We start from the raw sequence: 23336 nt of genomic DNA, 5'->3' as shown, positions 1-23336 counted from the left end.
CAATCTTACTGAAACTTATAACACTTTTTGGCTTATCCCTCTGTACTGGTATGTCTCTACAAGTCCTCCCCCTTAACCCATCTTCCTCTACTTTCTTCACTGCCTCAGCATATGACAACTTCTGTACTACTCTAACCCTGGAAACCTCAACCTGCCTCTCTCACACGGGACATTTCTGATCCCCAGCTCCATGGGCACCCTTACAATGAACACATTCCACTACTTTCCCCAATACTACACATTATTTTCGGCACATTTCTCACACATTGTACCCTCCCTCCTACACACTGCTGCCACATGCCCATAAGCTTGACACCTGTAACATCGTAATGTATTCGGAACATACACTCATACAGGATAACTTGTATATCCTAACTTCACTTTGTCCAGCAAAGACTCAACTTCAAATCACAAACACCGGGAATCTTTCCACTCAGCTGGTCAACTTTTATATTCACTGCTACCCCAGTTATCACTCCTTTCATTGGTGCCCTTTTCTTGAGAGCGAAACAATTCACTTTTCTTTCCCCCATTCGTTTAATGCCGAGCGCCTTCTCCCTCTGCCCAACAGAAACCCAAACAATTATTACTAGACCACTTCTGGTTACCCTCACCGATTCCACATGACCCAACAATTTTTTCACCCACCGTGAAACCACAAATGGATCAGCCAAAAAAGGCAAGTGTCCACTTTTTCCATAAATTTCACTTCTACTGTCACACACTCTTATTTTTTCTGATCTTCGGTGCATACCTCGTTCTCTGATAACTTCACCGCACCTACCACCTCCGATACCTCACCCTCATCCATTTCCATTTCTCCTCCTGTCCAAAACAGCGCCCCTCTCAAATCTTACTATACGTAGTCCATGTATCTGATGCTGTCTGGCCAGAAATAGTATGACATGTCATACTCTTTTGGTCCAGACAGAATCAGATACATGGTCTACACATACTGGTACAAAGGGGCGCTGTTTCGCGACCAATAAAATATGTATATGCGTCCAATAAATAATATGATTTGATTGTTCTTTCTGTCGGTGCACATCTAGGTCAAATAAATTATAAATATTTCAATATTTGGTTTGGACCGACAAGGAGGTACGCTAGGGCGGCAGGGTAGCCTCACCAGCGTTGGACTAGTAACCAAAAGGTTGCAAGTTCGAATCCCCGAGCTGACAAGGTACAAATCTGTCGTTCTGCCCCTGAACAAGGCAGTTAACCCACTGCTCCTAGGCCGTCATTGAAAATAAGAGTTTGTTCTTAACTGACTTGCCTAGTTAAATGACTTTTTTTTCCTTCTTTTTTTTAAACAAATAAACAAATAAATTACATAATATCTTATATAAAACTTGTTAAATATTATTTGTATGATACTAGTATAAAATATATCGATAATTGTATTCATCATTTTCGCACTAATTATTTATTTACAAAGTATACAGGGTGGGACTTTCATTCTGAAAGATACAAAAAATACGTGACCCGGAAGTACTTAGTTATCCTGCCTGCTTCAGAGCTGTGCCAGAATCACAGTAGAGGAAATAAAGCATTTCTAGCTAATTGAAATACACGTATCTGCTGTTGTTTCAGGTATGACAATACTCCGATATTTTTTAGTTTGACATTTGTCAAAAGAGTCAGGTTTTGCCCCTTAACTGAAAAAGTACAGCGTTCTTAATTTACCTGGCTAATGTAATGCAATCCAGCTGCTAGCCTAACGTTGGCTAGCAAGATAGCCAGCTAAATACGACGCAAGCGACTGCTAGCTAGCTACTTGAGCGGAACCGGTGATTCACTGACGGCTAGCTACATCATCAGCTTGCTTATTTAATCGTTTCTGTAATTGATTCTAGGTATTGAAAGATACGTAACAGTAACTAGCTATGTGCCCTTCCTTCAAATAACACATCACGGAACACCTTTCTTCGTTTGTTGTGATAAAGCTTCATCAAGTCACCATCACTTGACAACTCGTTAATTAGCTAACCAGGCTATAACTAGCTAGTTAGCAGTCTAACTAGCTATGTTACTAACTAGCACGTTTGACAGGTGTCAATGTTAGTTTACTGCCACTTGAAGTTGACAGAACCTTCGCAAGATGATAATGTTACATTATGCGAAATGAAAGTTTAAGATGGAAGACGTCCATCTGTTGACATTCTGTATATGCTGCCTTATTTCAGTCAAACCGTAAACATCCTCATTCATTCAGGACTCTACTGTGAAATGTTTTACAAGGTGCACACGTGAGCCTAATTCGAACAATATAGGAGGACAAAAAAACATTTGAGGTATTAAATGGGTAATCCGTAGTAGAAACAATAAAGAAGATTCCCCGTCACTGTTTCCGTCAAAGTTTGAGAGATGCTGCTGGAGAAATGTAACCACACTCATATTTATAGACAGAACTATGGATGCAATGACTTACCACCCATGATATACAAATTATTGTTTTAACTATGTTTTGAAGTTGTGTTTGTTCACATGTACCTTGTTTACAAACAATGGAAAAACAAGCTTCTATTTTGGCTTCTAATGGGGCTCATGGGTAATTTGTTATACTTTTCAAGAATCAATGGGTTTATATAATACGTTTATAAGTAAAACAAAATTGATGTAGTATATGCAGATTGAACCTTTAATTATACCAATTGCCACTAAATACAAAATAGGAGAACCAGAATTTTTTTTTTTTAAAGGTTGGGATATAGCCTACATTGAATCATAGTTTGTATGATTCCTAGCTACTCTTGAAGCTCATCTGTAGCTTTTCCTTTCTTTCTGTGCCTCCACATGTTTGCATACTACTAAGGCTGTGGGCAACGGGACAGAGAAGAAATCATTACAACAATTATTACCTGGGTGATTTATTTTTTCTAGTTTATTTTTCTATTGTTTCTACCAAATTAAAATTCCAGGTAGCACAGCAAAATATTTAAGATCATATGCCTCCAAAATGGTAGCACTGTAGAGCCCTATCAATAAGCTAATCAGTCAGTCTGTGGTTCACAGTTTTCAATAGAAAGTGTTAGTAAATAAATTAAAACATTGGGTTCTTGTTATTCCTCAGGTCTGAATGAAAATTCATACTTTATTGGTTTAGCCTAGGGGTACCGGTCTGTTTGAGTTATTGTTCCACTCCTTGCCACAGAGTAGCATATAAGGAGTGGATAGTTAGAAAAATAGGTTCTGGATTTTAGAATCTGCGTTCCCCTGCATCCCTTGATTGCCCTCACAGACGGACACACATTTAACACTTGAAACAACTTCTGTAGATTTGTTTGAACTCACCTAGTCCAGTGCGCTACCACAGTGTAACTTTCTGTCCAGGCTGGTGCCAGCACCTGTTGATGGAGTCTATGCTCCAGTGAGATGACTGACCAGGGCAACAACAACCAAAACATTTCCCGCAACCCCTTCGCTGCCCTTTTCAGCTCCCTCGCCGACGCCAAGCAGTTTGCATCGGGCCAGAAACCACCTTCGCACCATGGCGAACCACCCTGTGAGTTAACCCTCCTAAGGAGGAGTTACAAAGCGTGCAGCCTTTTGCTCCAGCAAAGCTCTAACACACATGACCTGACTAATCGGCTGCATGACATGATCTTGATTAGCTGAATCGGTGGCGTTTTAGTGCTGGGCTGGAATAAAGGCCTGCAAACCTTATAGCTCCCCAAGGTTGGCCACTCCAGCTCTAATAGTTCCACTGTGTTACTCATTTTGGTCTGTGTCTAACTTCAACATTACTGATATGATGCGGCTCGCTCACTGGCTTGACGCTCGACAATGACCTCATACGGTTTCATATATCTGCTGCCTTATGTCATGTGTTGTAGCGGAGGACTCTGAGGGGAGTCAGTCAGAGTCGGAGAACTCGGACAGCATCGAGGACAATGACGACTCGGTGGCCGAAATCAGCCGCTCCTTCCTGTCGCGGCAGGAACTGTGCGAACAGCTCAACATCAACCACATGATCCAGAGGATCTTCCTCATCACCTTGGACAACAGTAAGTGCGGGAAGTTAGATTGGAGCGTATTAGGATTTTTACACTATTTCTACATTGTTTAGGGCACTTTTTTCCCCCCATTGGAGTAGCAGCGTGATGCCACTTGTCCCTTCTTCTAGTTTACTGAATCTTGTTGTCATGTAAACAACCCTTACTGTTTCCTGGCAGGGTTTATCTGATGTAGCGTAGTGATATGAAGTAAAGCAAATCAGTCTGTTTCCCAGGCAACCATTTATGTGCCCATACACAAGCAACGGCTCGATTCATCACCCATCAACATCCCGATTCTGACTGTCTCTTTTATTCCCCTGTGTTTTCTGTTGATTGATCTGAGGTGCTTGATTTGAAACATGGTTAATGTGTGATTACAGCTTTCTTAAACTCCTTTGTAAGGGAATTCAGTACAATCATCCTTCCTGGCAGTCTTTTCTTCATGACATCACTCTGTGGCTGTACTAGATTAGATGGAGAGCATCAGCCAACTGACTGACTCAGAGGCTGTGTCATCAAGGGAGTCTACAGGTCCCAGATTACTGTCCTCCTCCTCTGCTCATCATCCCTCACTGACTGGCATGAAAGTGCCCGATGATGGAGCCCCTTTCTGTCAATTTCTAGTCTAAATCTAATCGGCTCGTGCTCTTTGGTGCTGCTGGACCACTGGTCTCTTAGTATTCCATTTCAGGGCCGTCAAGTAAACAATAAATGACTCAGCCCAACTCAGTACTCATAACCTGTATACTGGAATGAGTCATGAATGACCGTTTCTGCTGTAAGTGAAAAGTAAAATGTTCTGAGTGTTTGGAGTCTGCTGTTCAACATGACTGTTGTTTGACCTCAGGTGACCCCAGTCTGAGAGGAGGCAATGGGATTCCTCCACGCTGTGTGTTCCTGGAGGAAATGGCCGCAGAGATGGACGGGCAAGACTGGCTGGATATGGACAACATCGAGCAGGTACAATAGGATTGGACATTGGGAATGGTGGTAGCGAACTGTTCGCTGGTCAGCCCAGTTGACCTCTATGCCATGAGATTCGCATACGGTATACAGTACTGTGTCCTCTTCTCATGACGATTTCCTCGCTGGCTTGTATTTTCAGGGGACTAGGCCTATTATATATACAGTGCATCGTCTACTCTAAGAAGATGGTATAGTGAAAAATACATGGCGTACAATGTTCATAGCAACGTTATGATCCACAGGGAGCAGAGATCAGTAAGTAAGTACATAATGTTCATAGCACAGAATGTTGGCTAAGTTTGACTTTTTTTAAAATCCTACATTAGGCACTCTTCAACAGATTACTGATGCTGGAGCCAGGGAACCACCTCATCTACATGACCTCGTGTAATGCTGTGAATCTCTCTGCTGACCGAGACGCTGGGGACAAGTCCGCCATACCGTTCCTCTACGCATGCTACCAGAGAGCCAAGGAAGAGGTGGGGTCACATACACAGCACTCACTCTCATTCCTACTTTCTTCCTCCACGAATTGCCAGCCAGAATTCAGTCAGGAAAAGTGCGCTGTAACAGGCATACCCAGTGTACAAAACATTAGGAACACCTGCTCTTTCCATGACAGACTTGCCAGGGGAATCCAGGTGAAAGGTATGATCCCTTATTGACGTCACTTGTTAAATCCACTTCAATCAGTGTAGATGAAGCGGAGAAAACAGGTTAAAGAATGATTTTTAAGCCTTGATTCAATTGAGACATGGATTGTGTATATGTGGCATTCAGAGGGTGAATGTGCAAGACAAAAGGTAGTAAGTGCCCTTAATGTTTTCTACACTCAGTGTTTAAACCATGGTGTATAGGACAAAGTAAAATGAAAATATCAGAGCCTGCACAGTTCGGTTTGGGTCGCCACAATAGTGTGAAAAGGTTAATCGTCTGACTGAACATAATGAATGACCTGTCTAAGGATAAGTCTGCTGTTTATTTCGACATCATTTCAGTCTGCATATAGGCAAAATAAAGCATGTTTAGTTTGTGCCCCATCGCTGACAATGATGTGATAAATTCCTAACCTCCCTGCTCCCTCCTGACATTACACACCCCCAGGTCACCAAAGTACCGGAGAAGCTGCTGTCGTATGCGGTGCGCTGTAAGAACCTGACGGTGTCCAACACGCGCACAGTCCTGCTCACCCCAGAGATCTACATCAGCCAGAACGTGTATGAGCAGCTACTGGATTTGCTGCTGGAGGGAGTCGGCGGAGCCCGTGAGTCCATTCAATTATTAAAGCAGCCCGACTGTCTGAGGATCCCTCTTCTGTTCTATCTCAGTAGCCAAAGAAAGTGGTGTTGTCTGCTGCTCAGGTATCGACTGTTGAGGCCTCCCAAGACAGGATGTGCTGTAACTTAGGCTAGTTTGCCCCCGCTGATGAAATAACTGTTTTTTACTGCTTTGAACTTGTCGATCTGCAGTTATGAGAGTACAATATCCTCACTTTGCTATGTGTTGTTGTGTGTGGTTTGTGTCCAGAAAATGGTGGGAAAGAGGCCTGTACAACTCAGAGAATATACTTTACTGAACTGTTAAGTTATTTTTTCTAATATACAGTACCAGTCAAAAGTTCGGACACCTACTCATTCCAGGGATTTTCTTTATTTTTTACTATTTTCTACATTGTAGAATAGTAGTGAAGACATCAAAACTATGAAATAACACATGGAATCATGTAGAAACCAAAAAAGTATTAAACACGTCAAAATATATTTTATATTTGAGATTCTTCAAACTAGCCACCCTTTGCCTTGATGACAGCTTTGCACACTCTTGGCATTCTCTCAACCAGCTTCATGAGGTAGTCACCTGGAATGCAATTCAATTAACAGGTGTTCCTTGTTTATTTGTGGGATTTCATTCCTTCTTAATGCGTTCGAGCCAATCTGTTGTGTTGTGACAAGGTAGGGGTGGTATACAGAAGATGGCCCTATTTGGTAAAAGACCAAGTCCATATTATGGCAAGAACAGCTCAAACAAGCAAAAACAAACGACAGTGCATCATTACTTTAAGACATGAAGGTCAGTCAATACGGAACATTTCAAGAACTTTGAAAGTTTCTTCAAGTGCAGTTGCAAATAACCTCAAGCACCATGATGAAACTGGCTCTCATGAGGACCACCACAGGAACGGAAGACCCAGAGTTACCTCTGTTGTAGAGGATAAGTTCATTAGTTACCAGCCTCAGAAATTGCAGCTCAAATAAATGCTTAACAGAGTTCAAGTAACAGACACATCCCAACATCAACTGTTTAGAGGAGACTGTGTGAGTCAGGCCTTCATGGTCGAATTGCTGCAATAAAACCACTACTAAAGGACACTAATAATAATAAGAGACTTGCTTGGGCCAAGAAACACGAGCAATGGACATTAGACATGTGGAAATCTGTCCTTTGGTCTGATGAGTCCAAAGTTGAGATTTTTGGTTCCAACCGCCTTGTCTTTGTGAGACGCAGAGTAAGTGAACGGATGATCTCCACATGTGTATTTCCCACCGTGAAGCATGGATGAGGAGGTGTGATGGTGTGGGGGTGCTTTGCTAGTGACACTATGATTATTATTATTATAATTTTTTCAAGGCACACTTAACCAGCATGGCTACCATAGCATTCTGCAGCGATAAGCCATCCCGTCTGGTTTGTGCTTAGTGGGAATATAATTTGTTTTTCAACAGGACAATGGCCCAACACACCTCCAGGCTTTGTAAGGGCTATTTGACCAAGATGGAGAGTGATGGAGTGCTACGTCAGATGACCTGGCATTCACAATCAACTGACCTCAACCCAATTGTTATGGTTTGGGATGAGTTGGACCGCAGAGTGAAGGAAAAGCAGCCAACAAGTGCTCAGCATATGTGGGAACTCCTTCAAGACTGTTGGAAAAGCATTCCAGGTGAAGCTGGTTGAGAGAATGCCAAGAGTGTGCAAAGCTGTCATCTAGGCAAAGGGTGGCTACTTTGAAGAATCTCAAATTGAAAATAGATTTTGATTTGTTTAACTTTTTTTTTGGTTACTACATGTGTTATTTCATAGTTTCGATGTCTTCACTATTATTCTACAATGTAGAAAATAGTAAAAATTTAAAAAAAAACAGAATGTGTAGGTGTGTCCAAACATTTGACTGGTACTGTATACCTAAGCCCTTTTTTGAGCCAGGAAAAACCCTGTATTGTTCTGTAAAGTACAGTATATTCTCTGCATTATACAGGCCTATTATACAGGGTTTTTACTTTTCTATACCTAAGCCCCTTTTTGAGCCAAGAAAAACCCAGACATTAAGTGTGGTTTCTGTTGTGCGTTGCAGAGCTGGAGGAGGTAGTGGAGTTCGTGGAGGAGGTGATCGCTGGCCTGTTGGCTGACCAGGAGGTGCGCACCTTCAGCGAGGTGATCGGGCCCGTACTCGATATCTTCCAAGGCCGTGTGAAAGACTTGGATCTCTGCCAGCTGCTGCTCTTCTCCTACCTGGACCTGCTCCTCTACTTCAGCCGCCAAAAAGATATCGCTATGGTCAGGGGCCGTAATGCATTGTCATCACTCCTCTGGACTGTTTTCTACAACCCTGATTATATTCTATGCTGATCTATTAATAACAAGATTATAATTATTTTAACAACTGCATTCGTATGTCTACGATGGACAACCTTGATCTCAAAAGTAGTTTACTCTTTGCTAATATAATATACTTCAAATTGCCTTACTCCAGGTATTGGTGGAGCACATCCAACCCAAAGATCCCAACAATGGGCTTCAGTATCAGAAGACCCTCCTTGGCACTGTGTTGAGTATCTCTTGCCTGCTGAAGACCCCGGGGGTGGTGGAGGGTCACGGCTTCTTCCTCAACCCATCACGCTCCAGTCCACAGGAAATGAAGGTCCAGGAATCCAACATACACCAGGTAAGGGCTCTAGAAATAGAGGCTTTGGTCAAAAGTATTGCCCTATATAGAGAATAGGGTACTATTTGGGATGGACCCCTAACCTTATCATCTTCTGTGTCTCCAAAACCCCACTTAGGCCTACATCCAGCTTACTGCCAAGAGTCAAACAGATTCTTAGGGTCAGACACTAGCTTAGTCTAAGCTTATGTTTGAGTCACTCTCACTCAGATATCATGTGAACATGACATAAGTCCTGGCAAAATGTGTAGAATTGCGGGGAATTAAGCTTTAAACTGAAAAAAGAAATACAAAATCACCTCATAGCAAAATGTGTAGAATTTGAGGATATTACCTAATATTTTCTCTCCACCCCATGGCAAAATGAGTAGAATTGCATGAAATTACTTTTAAAACTGCAAAATGTTCTCTACACCCCATGCCAAAATGTGGAGAATTGCTGAAAGTTTTACTTTAACAATGCATAAACAATTATCCACTGCCAAGAGGGCGAGCACTAAAATGTTTTGTTTCGCCCCGAAAGGCTAGAGGCGCTTCTGCCTGATGAGCTTCCCTGAAGTTTACCGGAACTTTCCAACACCTTTCTCATATTTAAATCTACAATATGTAACTTTTTTGGTCAGCCAACCAAATTAACACAAATTAAGTTATAGATCTGTCATTCTCATTGAAAGCAAGTCTAAGAAGCGGTATATCTGTTCTATGCACTATTTCTATGCTTCCCGGTCTTAAATTTCATTTTCGGTTTTATGTACCAGCTGAAAATACAATATTTTGGATTATGCAAAATGTATTTCATAGCAGTTTAGATGGTGCAATGATTCGCAACACTATACTTGCTTGTTTTGTCACATAATCTGAAATTAGGCAAACTATTAGCTCAATTTTAGCAACCAGTAAAAGGCGGAGCGATTTCTGCGTAGTGCATCTTTAACCTGTTTGGGATAGGGGGCAGTATTTTCACGGCCGGATAAAAAAACGTACCCGATTTAATCTGGTTACTACTCCTGCCCAGAAACTAGAATATGCATATAATTAGTAGATTTGGATAGAAAACACTCTAAAGTTTCTAAAACCGTTCGAATGGTGTCTGTGAGTATAACAGAACTCATATGGCAGGCCAAAACCTGAGAAGATTCCATACAGGAAGTGCCCTGTCTGACAATTTGTTGTCCTTCTAGGGCATCTCTATCAAAAATACAGCATCGCTGCTGTAACGTGACATTTTCTAAGGCTTCCATTGGCTCTCAGAAGGCGCCAGAAAGCAGAATGACGTCTCTGTAGTATCTGGGTGAAAAAAATAAAATCTCTCTCTTCTCTTCCTCTCTCTCTCTCTCTCTCTCTCACTCTCACTCTCACTCTCACTCTCTCACACTCACACACACACACACACATAGGACTGTTAATAAATTATACCCTTCTTCCTAATTATCTAGTGTTTACATAGCCTATTTAAGCCTCACCAGGAGGTCAGTCAGCCCTATTAAGTGAGTGTTTGTTTCCCTATAAATCAGACATAATTTAAAGATATTTTGTGTATCAGGTTTACATTGGGGTTTTCAGTGCATTTCTTATCAAGATCATTTATATGTGTGCGACCAAAACTCTGACATTACAAACTTCAGAAATGTTCATTTGTGTACCCTTTAAGTTGCATCATTTCTAACCTGTGAAAAATCCACGAAAACAGAAATTAAATGACCCCACACAATAAATCAAACGAGTATTAATCGCTAACAAATATTCATTAACAGGTGGGTTGTGTGTGGGTGCTGGCGTATGTGTGGTAAAAACAAACAAAATGGCCGGGCCTTACCATCAAGCTGAATAGGTGCCTTCTAAAGTAAGCAATCCCAGAACCCCTCTCTTGTAATCAATGTTATTTTAACCTGTTGCATTGACATACAGTTCTGTACAAACTGTCCCTGGGACATGAACTAGTCAAAAGATGAAACCTGTTGTTTAACAAATCTGCTAGGACCTTCAAAAAGTTGGTGCTGGCTTATCAGCTCAATATTTGGTACTAAAACCATTTACCATTTACTTCATTCTGGACACAGTTCCACGTAATGGAAACAGATATTTGTTTTAGATGACATTACCTTCTTACTTAAATCACTGGTGCTACCCAAACTATAGAATTTAGAAATTGTCAAAAATGTGTCTTATTCAATGATTCATACCTCTGTCCCAAATGTCCACACTGTGTCTCTTACAGCCTGTTTGAGTGTAACAGGCTGTGTACTGGCGGCTATCTATTGTTCCACAGGATGCTTATCTCTAACCCAAACACCAGATAGCGGCCTCTAATTTAATATCAGTCCCAATGCTCAATCCCTCTGTTTGTCATGTGACCTTGTATTGAAACATTTACTTCAAATTACTAAGATATTGCATTATTAGAGTGCTATCTGAAAGCCAATTACCATTCACTTTGTTACTTTCACTAGTCTCCATATCTATTTCCTTCAAATAGGACTTCCTTCTTCCCAATTGGAAGACCTTCTCAATCTATTACTACTAATACACATGGATCACTCTCAAAGTTTTGCTTTTCCCCCTATTGCAAGGTTTTAATCAAAACAAAACAAACATATCTTTCTCCATATTGGAAGGCATTGTTTTAATTTGTCTACCCTAACGATGTTACTCTATTTTTATTACCAATCTCTGTTGGATATTCACTTTCTACTTCATACTTATTAAATGTCTTATTTTAAGATTCATACAGTTGAACTCGGAAGTTTACATACACCTTAGCCAAAAACATTTAAACTCAGTTTTTCACAATTCCTGACATTTAATCCAAGTAAGAATTCTCTGTCTTAGGTCAGTTAGGATCACCACTTTATTTTAAGAATGTGAAATGTCAGAATAATAGTAGAGATAATGATTTATTTCAGCTTTTATTTCTTTCATCACATTCCCAGTGGGTCAGAAGTTTGCATACACTCAATTAGTATTTGGTAGCATTGCCTTTAAATTATTTAACGTGGGTCAAACGTTTCGGATAGCCTTCCACAAGCTTCCCACAATAAGTTGGGTGAATTTTGTCCCATTCCTCCTGACAGAGCTGGTGTAACTGAGTCAGGTTTGTAGGCCTCCTTGCTCCCACACGCTTTTTCAGTTCTGCACACAAATGTTCTATAGGATTGAGGTCAGGGCTTTGTGATGGCCACTCCAATACCTTGACTTTGTTGTCCTTAAGCCATTTTGCCACAACTTTGGAAGTATGCTTGGGGTCATTGTCCATTTGGAAGACCCATTTGCGACCAAGCTTTAACTTCCTGACTGATGTCTTGAGATGTTGCTTCAATATATCCACATCATTTTCCATCCTCATGTGCCATCTATTTTGTGAAGTGCATCACTCCCTCCTGCAGTAAAGCACCCCCACAACATGATGCTGCCACCCCTGTGTTTCACGGTTGGGATGGAGTTCTTCTGCTTGCAAGCCTCCCCCTTTTTCCTCCAAACATAACGATGGTCATTATGTCCATTTACATTTACATTTAAGTCATTTAGCAGACACTCTTATCCAGAGCGACTTACAAATTGTCCAAACAGTTCTATTTTTGTTTCATCAGACCAGAGGACATTTCTCCTAAAAGTACGATCTTGTCCCCATGTGCAGTTGCAAACCGTAGTCTGGCTTTTTTATGGCGGTTTTGGAGCAGTGGCTTCTTCCTTGCTGAGCGGCCTTTCAGGTTATGTCGATATAGGACTCGTTTTACTGTGGATATAGATACTTTTGTACCTGTTTCCTCCAGCATCTTCACAAGGTCTTTTGTTGTTGTTCTGGGATTGATTTGCACTTTTCGCATCAAAGTACGTTCATCTCTAGGAGACAGAATGCGTCTCCTTCCTGAGTGGTGTGACGGCTGTGTGGTCCCATGGTGTTTATACTTACGTACTATTGTTTGTACAGATGTACGTGGTTCCTTTAGTTATTTGGAAATTGCTCCCAAGGATGAACCAGACTTGTGGAGGTCTACAATTGTTTTTCTGAGGTCTTGGCTGATTTCTTTTAATTTCCCAATGATGTCAAGCAAAGAGATACTGAGTTTGAAGGTAGGTGTTGAAATACATCCACAGGTACACCTCCAATTGACTCAAATTATGTCAATTAGCCTATCAGAAGCTTCTAAAGCCATGACATCATTTTATGGAATTTTCCAAGCTGTTTAAAGGCACAGTCAACTTAGTGTATGTAAACTTCTGACCCACTGGAATTGTGATACAGTGAGTTATATACGTGAAATCATCTGTCTGTAAACAATTGTTGGAAAAATTACTTGTCATGCACAAAGTAGATGTCCTAACCGACTTGCCAAAACTCTAGTTTGTTAACAAGAAATTTGTGGAGTGGTTGAAAAACGAGTTTTAATGAATCCAACCTAAGTGTATGTAAACTTCCGACTTCAACTGTATGTAACACTTTGGAGGGATCAATGTGTATTAACTGGTCTGGCACTGTCTATCAGTCCCCTGTAGATGGCATGCCCTGTCCATAATAAGTCTGGCACCATAGACAGGGAAGCAGATGCAGTTTCCATTTTGCCTACTCACAAATTGGTTTTGAACATCATCATTTGGGATATCAACTTAAAGTCCATCGGGAGTAAATTGTAGCCTTAAGTTTAGTTGTTCAACCATGTTCAACATTCATTGGTTCTATTTATAGTTGTAATGGTTAGGGATAAACGCCAATCTTTGTCTGAGACTCTATTTCCCAGACCCTTTAGATAGTCATACAATGCCTTAACCTTATCTTTATCTAATTATCCATAAAGAGACCACTCTGAACATTTGTCAGAATACTTTTTACACCACTTAAGTACATCTACGTGTGGGTGTGCAAGTTGTATATTATTATAATTTTTTCCTGTTCATCAGATCTCTAGTAACCCATTATACTCAATATTATGTTACTTTATCTCTAGTAACCCATTATCCATTTGTGTTACATCACAAAATCCTCTTCTACACCAGTGTTCTATACATAGAGGTTTAACTATTCAATTTAGTGTACTATTTGACAGCAAATTGGAATAGTACTCTTTCATATTTCCATACAGAATCCCTATATAAAGTTATAAATCTTTAGTTATTCGTGTCCACAGCAACAATCACAGCGCAGCAGCCCGAGAGGTACACATCTCTTTCATATCAAGGAAATCAGTGTCCGGGGGCTGTTATCCTTTCAATTTTTTCAATGGCTTTTCCTTTCAGTGCTCGCTACCTGTAGATTGATGGGCCGGTGGTGGACAGAATCCCTAGATAACGTTATGGATCTAAAAACTCAGCTCACACAGAACTGGTTGGGGTATTCATTCTTTTCCTTATTTAACTATAGTTAGGTATTCACATCAACACCACTCCATGTGCATCCTATGCATCATATGTATCTACACATATAAAACAACACCCCGTGCTTAATAACACTCGTGCTATTATTAGTAGTCCCAGACTCAATCAGCTTATTATCCACATTTCAATCTTAATAGTAGTAATTTCAATCAATTTATTATCCAAATTTCAATCTTAATAGTAGTAATTTCAATCAATTTATTATCCAAATTTCAATCAGCGTAATATGTAATTTCTCACATGGCACATCATCTTGTCGCATAAACAGTAACTCCACACTCACACAACTTTCACATCCACATTCACTACATGCTATTACTTGACTTAGGACTACCCTCCTCCTTCATTTGAGTTTTTTTGCAAAAAAGAATGTTGCCCCCTTTTTCTTCCCAATTTTTGTGATATCCAATTGCGATACAGTTACGATCTTGTCTCATTGCTGCAACTCCCCAACGGGCTCGGGAGAGGCGAAGGTTGAGTCATGCTTCCTCCGAATCATGACCAGCCAAACCGCGCATCTTAAAACCCACCCGTTTAACTCAGAAGCCAGCTGCACCAATGTGCCGGAGGAAACACCATTCAACTTGGGACCTGAAGTCAGCCTGCAGGCGCCCGGCCCGCCACGAGTCACTAGAGTGCGATGAGCCAAGTAATGCCCCCCCCCGGCTAAACCCTCTACTAACGAGGATGACGCTGGGCCAAATGTGCGCCGACCTATGCTCCACCGGTTTTCCTCGCAGACCCCCACTGGAAAGCTCCACAGGCAGAATCAATCATACAGTTCGTGACGCCAATTCGATCTCTTAAAAGTTTAGTTCATTTTTGTTCTATTTATCTATATCCATAATTTATTTTGGCTCAATAGGCCTGGCATATTCCCACTTTCATGGAGCTTTCCATTTTGATTGGGTTATTTTGCCTAAAAACCTTTAGGCCTACCTAATAGAAGGGAGAAAAAAACAACTGCATCTCTGCCCAGCCTGGCAAGAGTGGCTAAAAGGGTGTTTAGCATCCCCAGTGGCTCTGCAAGTGTGGAAAGGATATTCTCTACTGCTGGTCTGCTCTCCAGGCACCATCCCATGAGCCTGAAGCCACGGACTAGCCAAACTCATGTTTGTTAATTAATTACACTGAGCATATTAAGGCATTTTTCATCTAATTTGTATTTAATTCGAAGTAAGACAGAGCCGATATGCACAATTTATAGACTATAATGATTTAATACAACAAATTTTAAATGTTGAGAGCTTCATGTCCCTACCAGCCTATGGTGTCGTACTCGCAAATGCTTCACAATATATTTATTTGTAGGCTATAGCCTTGAAATAATTGAAATAATATAGCCGAAATAATTCATTTTCGTTCCTTCTTAAGCTCCCTGTCTGGATCCTGATCTATTTAGAGTTTTATATGCTGTTTAATATGACAGGTTTTTTAAATAGTGAGCGCTTCTAAAATACTTGTCATTCAAATCATATGGTTTGGTTTCAATACTTTAAAACCAAATGGTAGATCCAGATAGTCATGAAATTAGATGGGTGTTGGTTAAATTGTGATTTTAATGAATGGAGCAAATTTGGAGCAGCAGCGAGCGCGGAGCGGTTTTTAGCGAAGTGGTTGAAAATGACATGGCGTGCCGGAGCTTGCGCACCGCTCCATGAGTAATGAGTGGGATTTCCGACCACTCAACTTCGCTCACATACTCTGCTCCCATCTAGTTGACATATCCTATCCTGCTCTCCTTTCCTCCCAGTTCATGGACCAGTTCCATGACAAGCTGCACCAGCTCCTGAAGAACCTGCTGCAGCAGTCAGGTGAGACGCGCCATCTGCTGCTCTCCTGGCTGGGCGGCTGCCTGCAGGCCAATGCCGGGCGCGCCAAGATCTGGGCCAACCAGATGCCCGAGATCTTCTTCCAGATGTACGCCTCAGACGCCTTCTTCCTCAACCTGGGCGCCGCGCTGCTCAAGCTGTGCCAGCCCTTCTGCCGGCCGCGCTCGCCCAAGCTGCTCACCTTCAACCCCACCTACTGCGCCCTCAAGGAGCTAAGCGAGGAGGAGCGGCGCAACCGCAACGTGCATGCCAGAGGTGTGTGTGCACGTGTATATACGTGCATGTATGTCTGGGTCATTGGATATCCTTTTTACATAATAAATTCTCTATTTTATTAGGTCTGGACAAAGAGACGTGTCTTGTCCCCCTTCCCCCCCAGCAGTCGGTGGAGTACGCCCAGTCATACAGCCTCCTCACTGAGAACCTCATCCTCACCCAGATGACTCTGCACCTAGGCTTCCACAGGTAACTAACTGGCCCTGTTGAGAAGGGTGCAACGTTACAGAACATTCAGATATAATGCAAATTATAGGATAGATATGATTGTCTTTCAAGTAGAATAGGGAATCATGTCAGGTCCATTCTCATAGTGTAACCCTTCATAACAGCTGAGCCATGTGTACTGTATCTAATGTTGTGAACTGAACCTTGACAAATTTCCGTTGTTCGCTGTAACATATGGTTATTAAAGTTGTATCGTGTCTTCTCCTTGCCTCTCCCTAGACTCCATGAGCAGATGGTGAAGATGAACCAGTCGCTCCATCGGCTGCAGGGTACGTGGCGGGAGGCCCAGCTCACGGGTGGCCCGGCGGCCGAGCAGCTCCGCGAGCAGTTCGAGCGCCTCATGACGGTCTATCTGTCGACCAAGGCAGCAGCCACCCAGCCAGGCATGCTGCAGTGCTGCCTCAACCTGCAGGCGTCCAGCGCCACACTGCTGGTTCAACTGGGCCTCAACAACCAGGGGCCCGAGCACGCCCAGCTCTCCTTCCCCCTGCCGCCACTACACAACAGCCTGCTCTGTCACATGCCAGGTAGCTACCCCTCCCTCCCTCTGTCATTTTACTTTTTAGATTTATATTTAGCTGAGCGACTTACAGTCAAGGCATTTAACTAAGGTAGGAAAGACAACCAAGTATCACAGTCATTGCAGGTAAAACTTTCCGTCAACCTTACTTACTTAGACCAATCGCCCCATGAGGAGCAAAGGCCATCAAGAACTCAACTTTTGGCAGTCTTTTCAATGTTGACATCATATTTTCAGTCATTTGACAGATGCTCTTATGCTGGCTTGCAGTCAGTGCGTACAATAGATGCTAAATCAGTGGTTTTCAACCAGTGTGCCACTGCAGGGACTCTCAGGTGTGCGCAAATGTTTTCCTAATCTTGATAATTGTTTTGAACACTCACTTATAAACATGACCTGTGGAGCACCAGTGCCGCTCAGATAATACATTGAATGGCAGGTGTTTCCATTAATTCCATTCCAGCCATTTAAAACGAGCCCGTCCTCCTATAGCCCCTCCCACCAGCCTCCTCTGGTAGAGAGTGTATTAATAGGATGACTAGTAGGAGGGGTTGGTTATCACAAGGATTCTTGTACTTCTGCAGAGTTCTTTGCAGAGAACTTGGGAGATTTCTTTGTCTTCCTCCGCCGCTTCGCTGACGAGGTCCTGGAATCTTCTGCCGAGAGCTTGGAGCAGGTCCTCAACTTCATCACTGTGTTCATGGGAAACGTGGAGAGGTAGGGAAGAGAGGGAGATGCCTTGAGTTCATCCACGCACACATACACAGTACCAGGTCACATGTTTACACCTGTGCATAATATCCATGTGTCCTGGTACACACAATGCCTTGAGGTCTGTTTATCTCAATTGTGGATCCCCATTGGCTGTTACAGTCACTCTTCTGGATGTGATATTCCTAAGGGGTTTATGTGTCTACCATTTGGACTCATCTATGTTCCTATTGTGTTACTCTTTACCCATGTACCCAGGATGAAAAACCCTCATTTGCGGGCAAAGCTGGCAGAGGTGCTGGAGGCGGTGATGCCCCACATGGAACCGGCGTCGGCCGGCTCGGCCCAGCCGGTCATGTTCCAGCGCCAAAGGGTCTTCTGCTCCTACCGCCATGCCCCTCACCTGGCCGAGGCGCTCATCGCTGTGTTTGTGGACATTGAGTTCACTGGTGGGTTTAGTGTGTGTGTGTGTGTGTGTGTGTGTGTGTGTGTGTGTGTGTGTGTGTGTGTGTGTGTGTGTGTGTGTGTGTGTGTGTGTTTGTGTCTTGCACACATGCGTTTGTGTGTGCTAGAATCTAAACCTTTGTGATGAAGCTCAAGTGCATGCAAGATGTCACTTTTATGTTATTGACTTTTCTCCTCAGGTGATCCTCACCAGTTTGAACAGAAGTTCAACTACAGGAGACCTATGTATCCCATCCTCAAGTACATGTGGGGTAAGGAGAGCTACAGAGAGAGCATTAAGGCAAGCTCATTTCCCTTTTTTTTCTTAGTTATTTAGATGGTACCATATGTGGAGTCGTCCTTATTGAAGACACACGGTATTGCTCTTCAGTTCTGCACCATTACGTACCAAAATGCTTATGTGGAATGTTGTTTACTTCAGAGTCTTGCTGTTTATGCATCCGAGAACCTCGAAGCCATGAATCCTCCACTCTTCCTGCGGTATCTGAATCTCCTGATGAACGACGCCATCTTCCTACTCGACGAAGCTATACAGGTGAGAAACTGTCAGCGTTTAGCTCTCGTTTTATGAAAAGGACATTCCTGGTATTGACTTATGTCCATCTCAGTGGTGGCTGGCGCCACTTTAAATTGGAGGACGGTTTTATTTTAATGGCTGGAATGGAGTCAACAAACGGTATTAAACACATTTCTATGCGTTTGATACCATTCATTTCGTTCCATTCCGACCATTTACTATAAGTCGTCCTCACCTCACCAGCCTCTACTGATCCATCTTTTTTTGTGGGGGGCGGAGGCAAATAAAAGACTGTAAAAACACCAGCAAATCAGCTCCAATTGGTTTTCATTTTGGAAATCTGTTCCAAAGTATTCCCATGCATAATAAAGAGTTACTTCTAAGCAAAGTTTTGAAATGCTTATGTTTTAGTCAAATATTATATATGTTTGGGCTTCTTGCGGTCAATTTGCCATCTACAATTTGCCATCCGCTCAAGAAGAAATTGGCCCGCGATTGAATCTAGTTGATATCCTCTAGTTTAAAAGAAGATCCTACATTTCAACTGTCAGATTTTGTCACTACTTCTCTCTGGCCTGGTCCTTGTCGGTGGTAGTACCTGAGCAAGATAAAGCTACTACAGCTGGAGAAGGACCATGGCGAGTGGGAGGGCCTGGCTCCTGATGCCCTCAGGGAGAAGGAGTCCAGTCTGCAGATGTTGGGACAGCTGGCACGTTTCCATAACATCATGTCCAACGAGACCATCGGCACACTGGCTTTCCTCACATCAGGTTAGTTGGAGAAGGAGGATGAATGGATAGCAATGATTGTATAACGTCTTGGACATACGTCTCTACCTAGAGCTACACAAACTATGGGTGTTTGTGTATTTTTGTTGTTGTTGATATTGTTGTCCAATTCATTTTTAGTGAAACCATAAGCAGAATTAAGAGATTGCCCTGTTAAAGGTGAATGGCAATCATTTATATTTGATGACATTGTGTTGTACAACTGACGATACAGACATTAGGAACACCTTTCTCATATTGAGTTGCATCCCTTTTTGTCCTCAGAACAGCTTCAATTCAACGGGCATGGACTCTACAAGGTGTCGAAAGCGTTCCACAGGAATGCTGGCCCATGTTGACTCCAATGCTTCCCGCAGTTGTCAAGTTGGCTGGATGTCCTTTGGGTGGTGGAACATTCTTGATACACATGGGAAACTGTTGAGCATGAAAAACCCAGCTGCGTTGCAGTTCTTGACACACTCAATCTGGTGCACCTGGCACCTTCTACCATACCCCGTTCAAAGGCACTTAAATATTTTGTCTTGCCCATTCACCCTTTGAATGGCACACACACAATCCATGTCTCAAGGTTTAAAGATCTTTCTTTAACCTGTCTCCTCCCCTTCATCTACACTGATTTGAAGTGAATTTAACAAGTGGGATTATAGCTTCCACCTCGATTCACCTGGTTAGTCTGTCATTGAAAGAGCAGCTGTTCCTAATGTTTTGTACACTCAGTGTATATGAATATATTGAAACTCATACTCGCTTCTCCCTCTCCATGATATCCCAGAGATCAAGAGTATTTTTGTTCACCCTTTCATGGCCGAGAGGATCATCTCCATGCTCAACCACTTCCTGCAGCACCTGGTCGGACCCAAGATGGGCGCCCTGAAGGTGAAAGACTTCAGCGAGTTTGACTTCAAGCCCCAACAACTGGTCTCTGATATCTGCAACATCTACCTTAACCTGGGGTACGTTTCAAAACTGCAATATTTCAAGGCTAAGACGAGGCTCAAGTAATTTGGGTTGAAATTCGCTTGTTTTTTCAATCTGTACTTCAGACCTGTATTCAAATAGTATTTGAAATCCTTCAAATATTTTGAGCGTCTGCCTGGCGTGCCAGGTGGGTGGGGTTTGCAAGTTTTGCATGGTTCCATTGGTTCTATTGTGCCAGGCAAGCACAGTCAAGCAAAGCTAAATTAGTTTGTAAACTTTAAGTACCATTTGAATCCATGTGTGGCATATAAAGTGGCTATTTGGTTTTTAGTGATTCTAACAATGTCTGTTTTCTCTTCGGCAGTGATGAAGAGAATTTCTGTGCCACTGTCCCAAAAGACGGGCGCTCCTACTCTCCCACGCTCTTCTCTCAGACTGTCCGAGTCCTGAAGAAGATCAACAAGCCCGGAGAAATTATTGTGGGTTTCGGTCTCCTTGCTGACAAAATAAAGGTTAGATCTGTAGTAGTATAAAATCATCTTATACTGTACCACTATGCCCTCTCCATAGCATAACCCTAAACAAATAACTACTTCCTGTCTTAGTCTCATGCAGACCGACAGCTGCAGGATGAGGAAACATACGCGGACGCCCCGGACGAGTTCCTGGACCCCATTATGTCCACGCTGATGCTCGACCCTGTGCTGCTCCCCTCTTCCAATGTCACGGTCGATCGCTCGACTATAGCACGGCACTTACTCAGGTGAGTGATTCCCTTAGGAGTCGTATGTCTACGTGCTGCTGGTTTATTCCAGGGGCTGTATGCATCAAGCATCTCAGAGTAGGAGTGCTGATCTAGGATCAGTTCTCCCCTTGTCCATGTAGTCTTATTCATTGTGATCTAAAATGCAAATCAGCAGTCTTACTCTGAGGTGTTTGAAACATATGGCCCGAGATCAAGTTTTTTTTGTACGATTTCTAGTATCAATTTTCATCTCCCTACAGCGATCAGACAGACCCATTCAACCGCAGCCCACTCACAATGGACCAGATCCGGCCCAACGAGGAGCTGAAGCAACAGATCTTACAGTGGCTGGCCCAGCATAAGCAGGAGCGACTGCAGATGGGCCCTAGTGGCTAGCCCTGGGATCTTCTCAAACAAACTATGACTGTACCATACCTTCCCTCACATCCTTACTGACAGTAGTATGCTCCACTTTGACTCATCCATGTGTGCTTGCCTTCAAGCTTCGGACTTCAAACCACATGAGAGACTGTTATCTCCCTCTCATGCAGCGCACATGTCACTTAAAAACCCTCACCAGTCAATGGAAGATCCCAGGTCTCAAAAACTGTCAGGAGAGCAGGTAGTGGTACAATTGAAAACTGAGTTGCACTGCTACATTGATATGCCCTATGGTGGTTTGGAATTCTGCCCCCTGCTTCAGAGAATATATTCTGTTTACTATCAGTGGTTGCAGTCTGGTCAGAACCATTGGTCTAACTGGAAAATAGTCGTTTAGCAATTCCTAAATCATCATCAGCTCTGCCAAATGTTTTATATTTTAAAAGTAGGCAAAGTATACTGAAAACTTGTAGTTCAGAACAAGATGATGTCTTACTAATTTCCCCTTGTCTCTATAGTAACCATAGTCTATATGCACCATCCATCTATGAATCTAAACAAGATTATCTGATGTTATTTAGCATTTACCATTGAAATAATATGTGTTATGCAAGCATATAATACCCATATAATAAAATGTGGTTAAACCAATCTTCATTGAAAGAATCGGTGCCTAAAACCACCAGTCTTGCTTTAATTTCATCGAATGAGACCAGACATTTTTCAAGTTATTATTTTGTGTCTTTGTTCCATTTATGATATTAAATGCGCCGTCAATGGATATGTCTTATATCCTAAACAAGATATGGTATAGACCGTTGAGGAGTCAGGGTGTCACTTGATTTGGTTATTTACAAACTTGTGTGAGTTGCTCTTGTTTGGAATTTGAGACTTAATTAAAGTAAATTGTGATTTGCTAAAGAAATGAGTAGAACTTGGGAAAGAATACCCATTTGATAGCATGCATTTGTATATGGCATATCTAACAACTTGATGATTACCGGGGTGAAATTATAATGCACTATTTTAAATGTCAAAATGTATTTTGAATGTACAGTATGACTAATAAATAAAAAGCTTTGATGTGTTACAGTATCAAGCTTTCAACAAATGTTTGCATTACTTTTTCCAGTACATAATAACTGGCAATAACCAAGTATGGTTATTAATTGGTAGATGTTTGTATGCAAACAGTCACTCATTTATTCCTTATACTCACATACTAAAGTTACCATAACATAATGATATTTGAATGGTATTAGGCACTGAACAAGAAAGTACTTCCTAATTAACACTATCCAATTACACTTAACAAAAATAGAAGTGTTGGTCCCATGTTTCATGAGCTAAAATTGAAGATCCCAGAAATTGTCCATATGCACAAAAAGCGTATTTCTCTCAAATGTTGTGCACAAATTTGTTAACATCCCTGTTCGTGAGCATTTCTCCTTTGTTCATTTCTCTACTATAAGCCGCCTCCAACGTCATTTTAGAAAATTTGGAAGTACATCCAACCGGTCTCACAACCGCAGATCATGTGTTACCACGCCAGCCCAGGACCTCCACATCCGGGTTCTTCACCTAGGGAATCATCTGAGACCAGCCACCCAGACAGCTGATGAAACTGGGTTTGCACAACTGAAGAATTTCTGCACAAACTGTCAGAAACCATCTCAGG

At 42.1% G+C, this 23336-nt stretch overlaps 1 protein-coding gene across 1 annotated transcript; it reads left to right on the top strand.

Moving 5' to 3' along the window:
- Window positions 1-1476: 1476 nt before the first annotated feature.
- Window positions 1477-22769, top strand: LOC123744710 (ubiquitin conjugation factor E4 A). The gene is made up of 20 exons (XM_045724353.1): window positions 1477-1593; window positions 3334-3505; window positions 3837-4007; window positions 4846-4958; window positions 5291-5443; window positions 6069-6228; window positions 8317-8519; window positions 8716-8907; window positions 16031-16364; window positions 16448-16574; window positions 16833-17140; window positions 17718-17850; window positions 18103-18293; window positions 18489-18589; window positions 18731-18844; window positions 19422-19596; window positions 20387-20567; window positions 20897-21044; window positions 21138-21295; window positions 21538-22769. The coding sequence occupies exons 2-20, from the start codon at window positions 3376-3378 to the stop codon at window positions 21671-21673; spliced, it is 3228 nt and encodes a 1075-aa protein (XP_045580309.1). The 5' UTR covers window positions 1477-1593; window positions 3334-3375; the 3' UTR covers window positions 21674-22769.
- Window positions 22770-23336: the final 567 nt, after the last annotated feature.

Source organism: Salmo salar, chromosome ssa09 (assembly GCF_905237065.1).
Source record: "Salmo salar chromosome ssa09, Ssal_v3.1, whole genome shotgun sequence".
In the NCBI taxonomy this organism is placed as follows: domain Eukaryota; kingdom Metazoa; phylum Chordata; class Actinopteri; order Salmoniformes; family Salmonidae; genus Salmo; species Salmo salar.
Note: the sequence above shows the minus strand (reverse complement) of the source record. Positions and strands in the feature narration are given on the sequence as shown.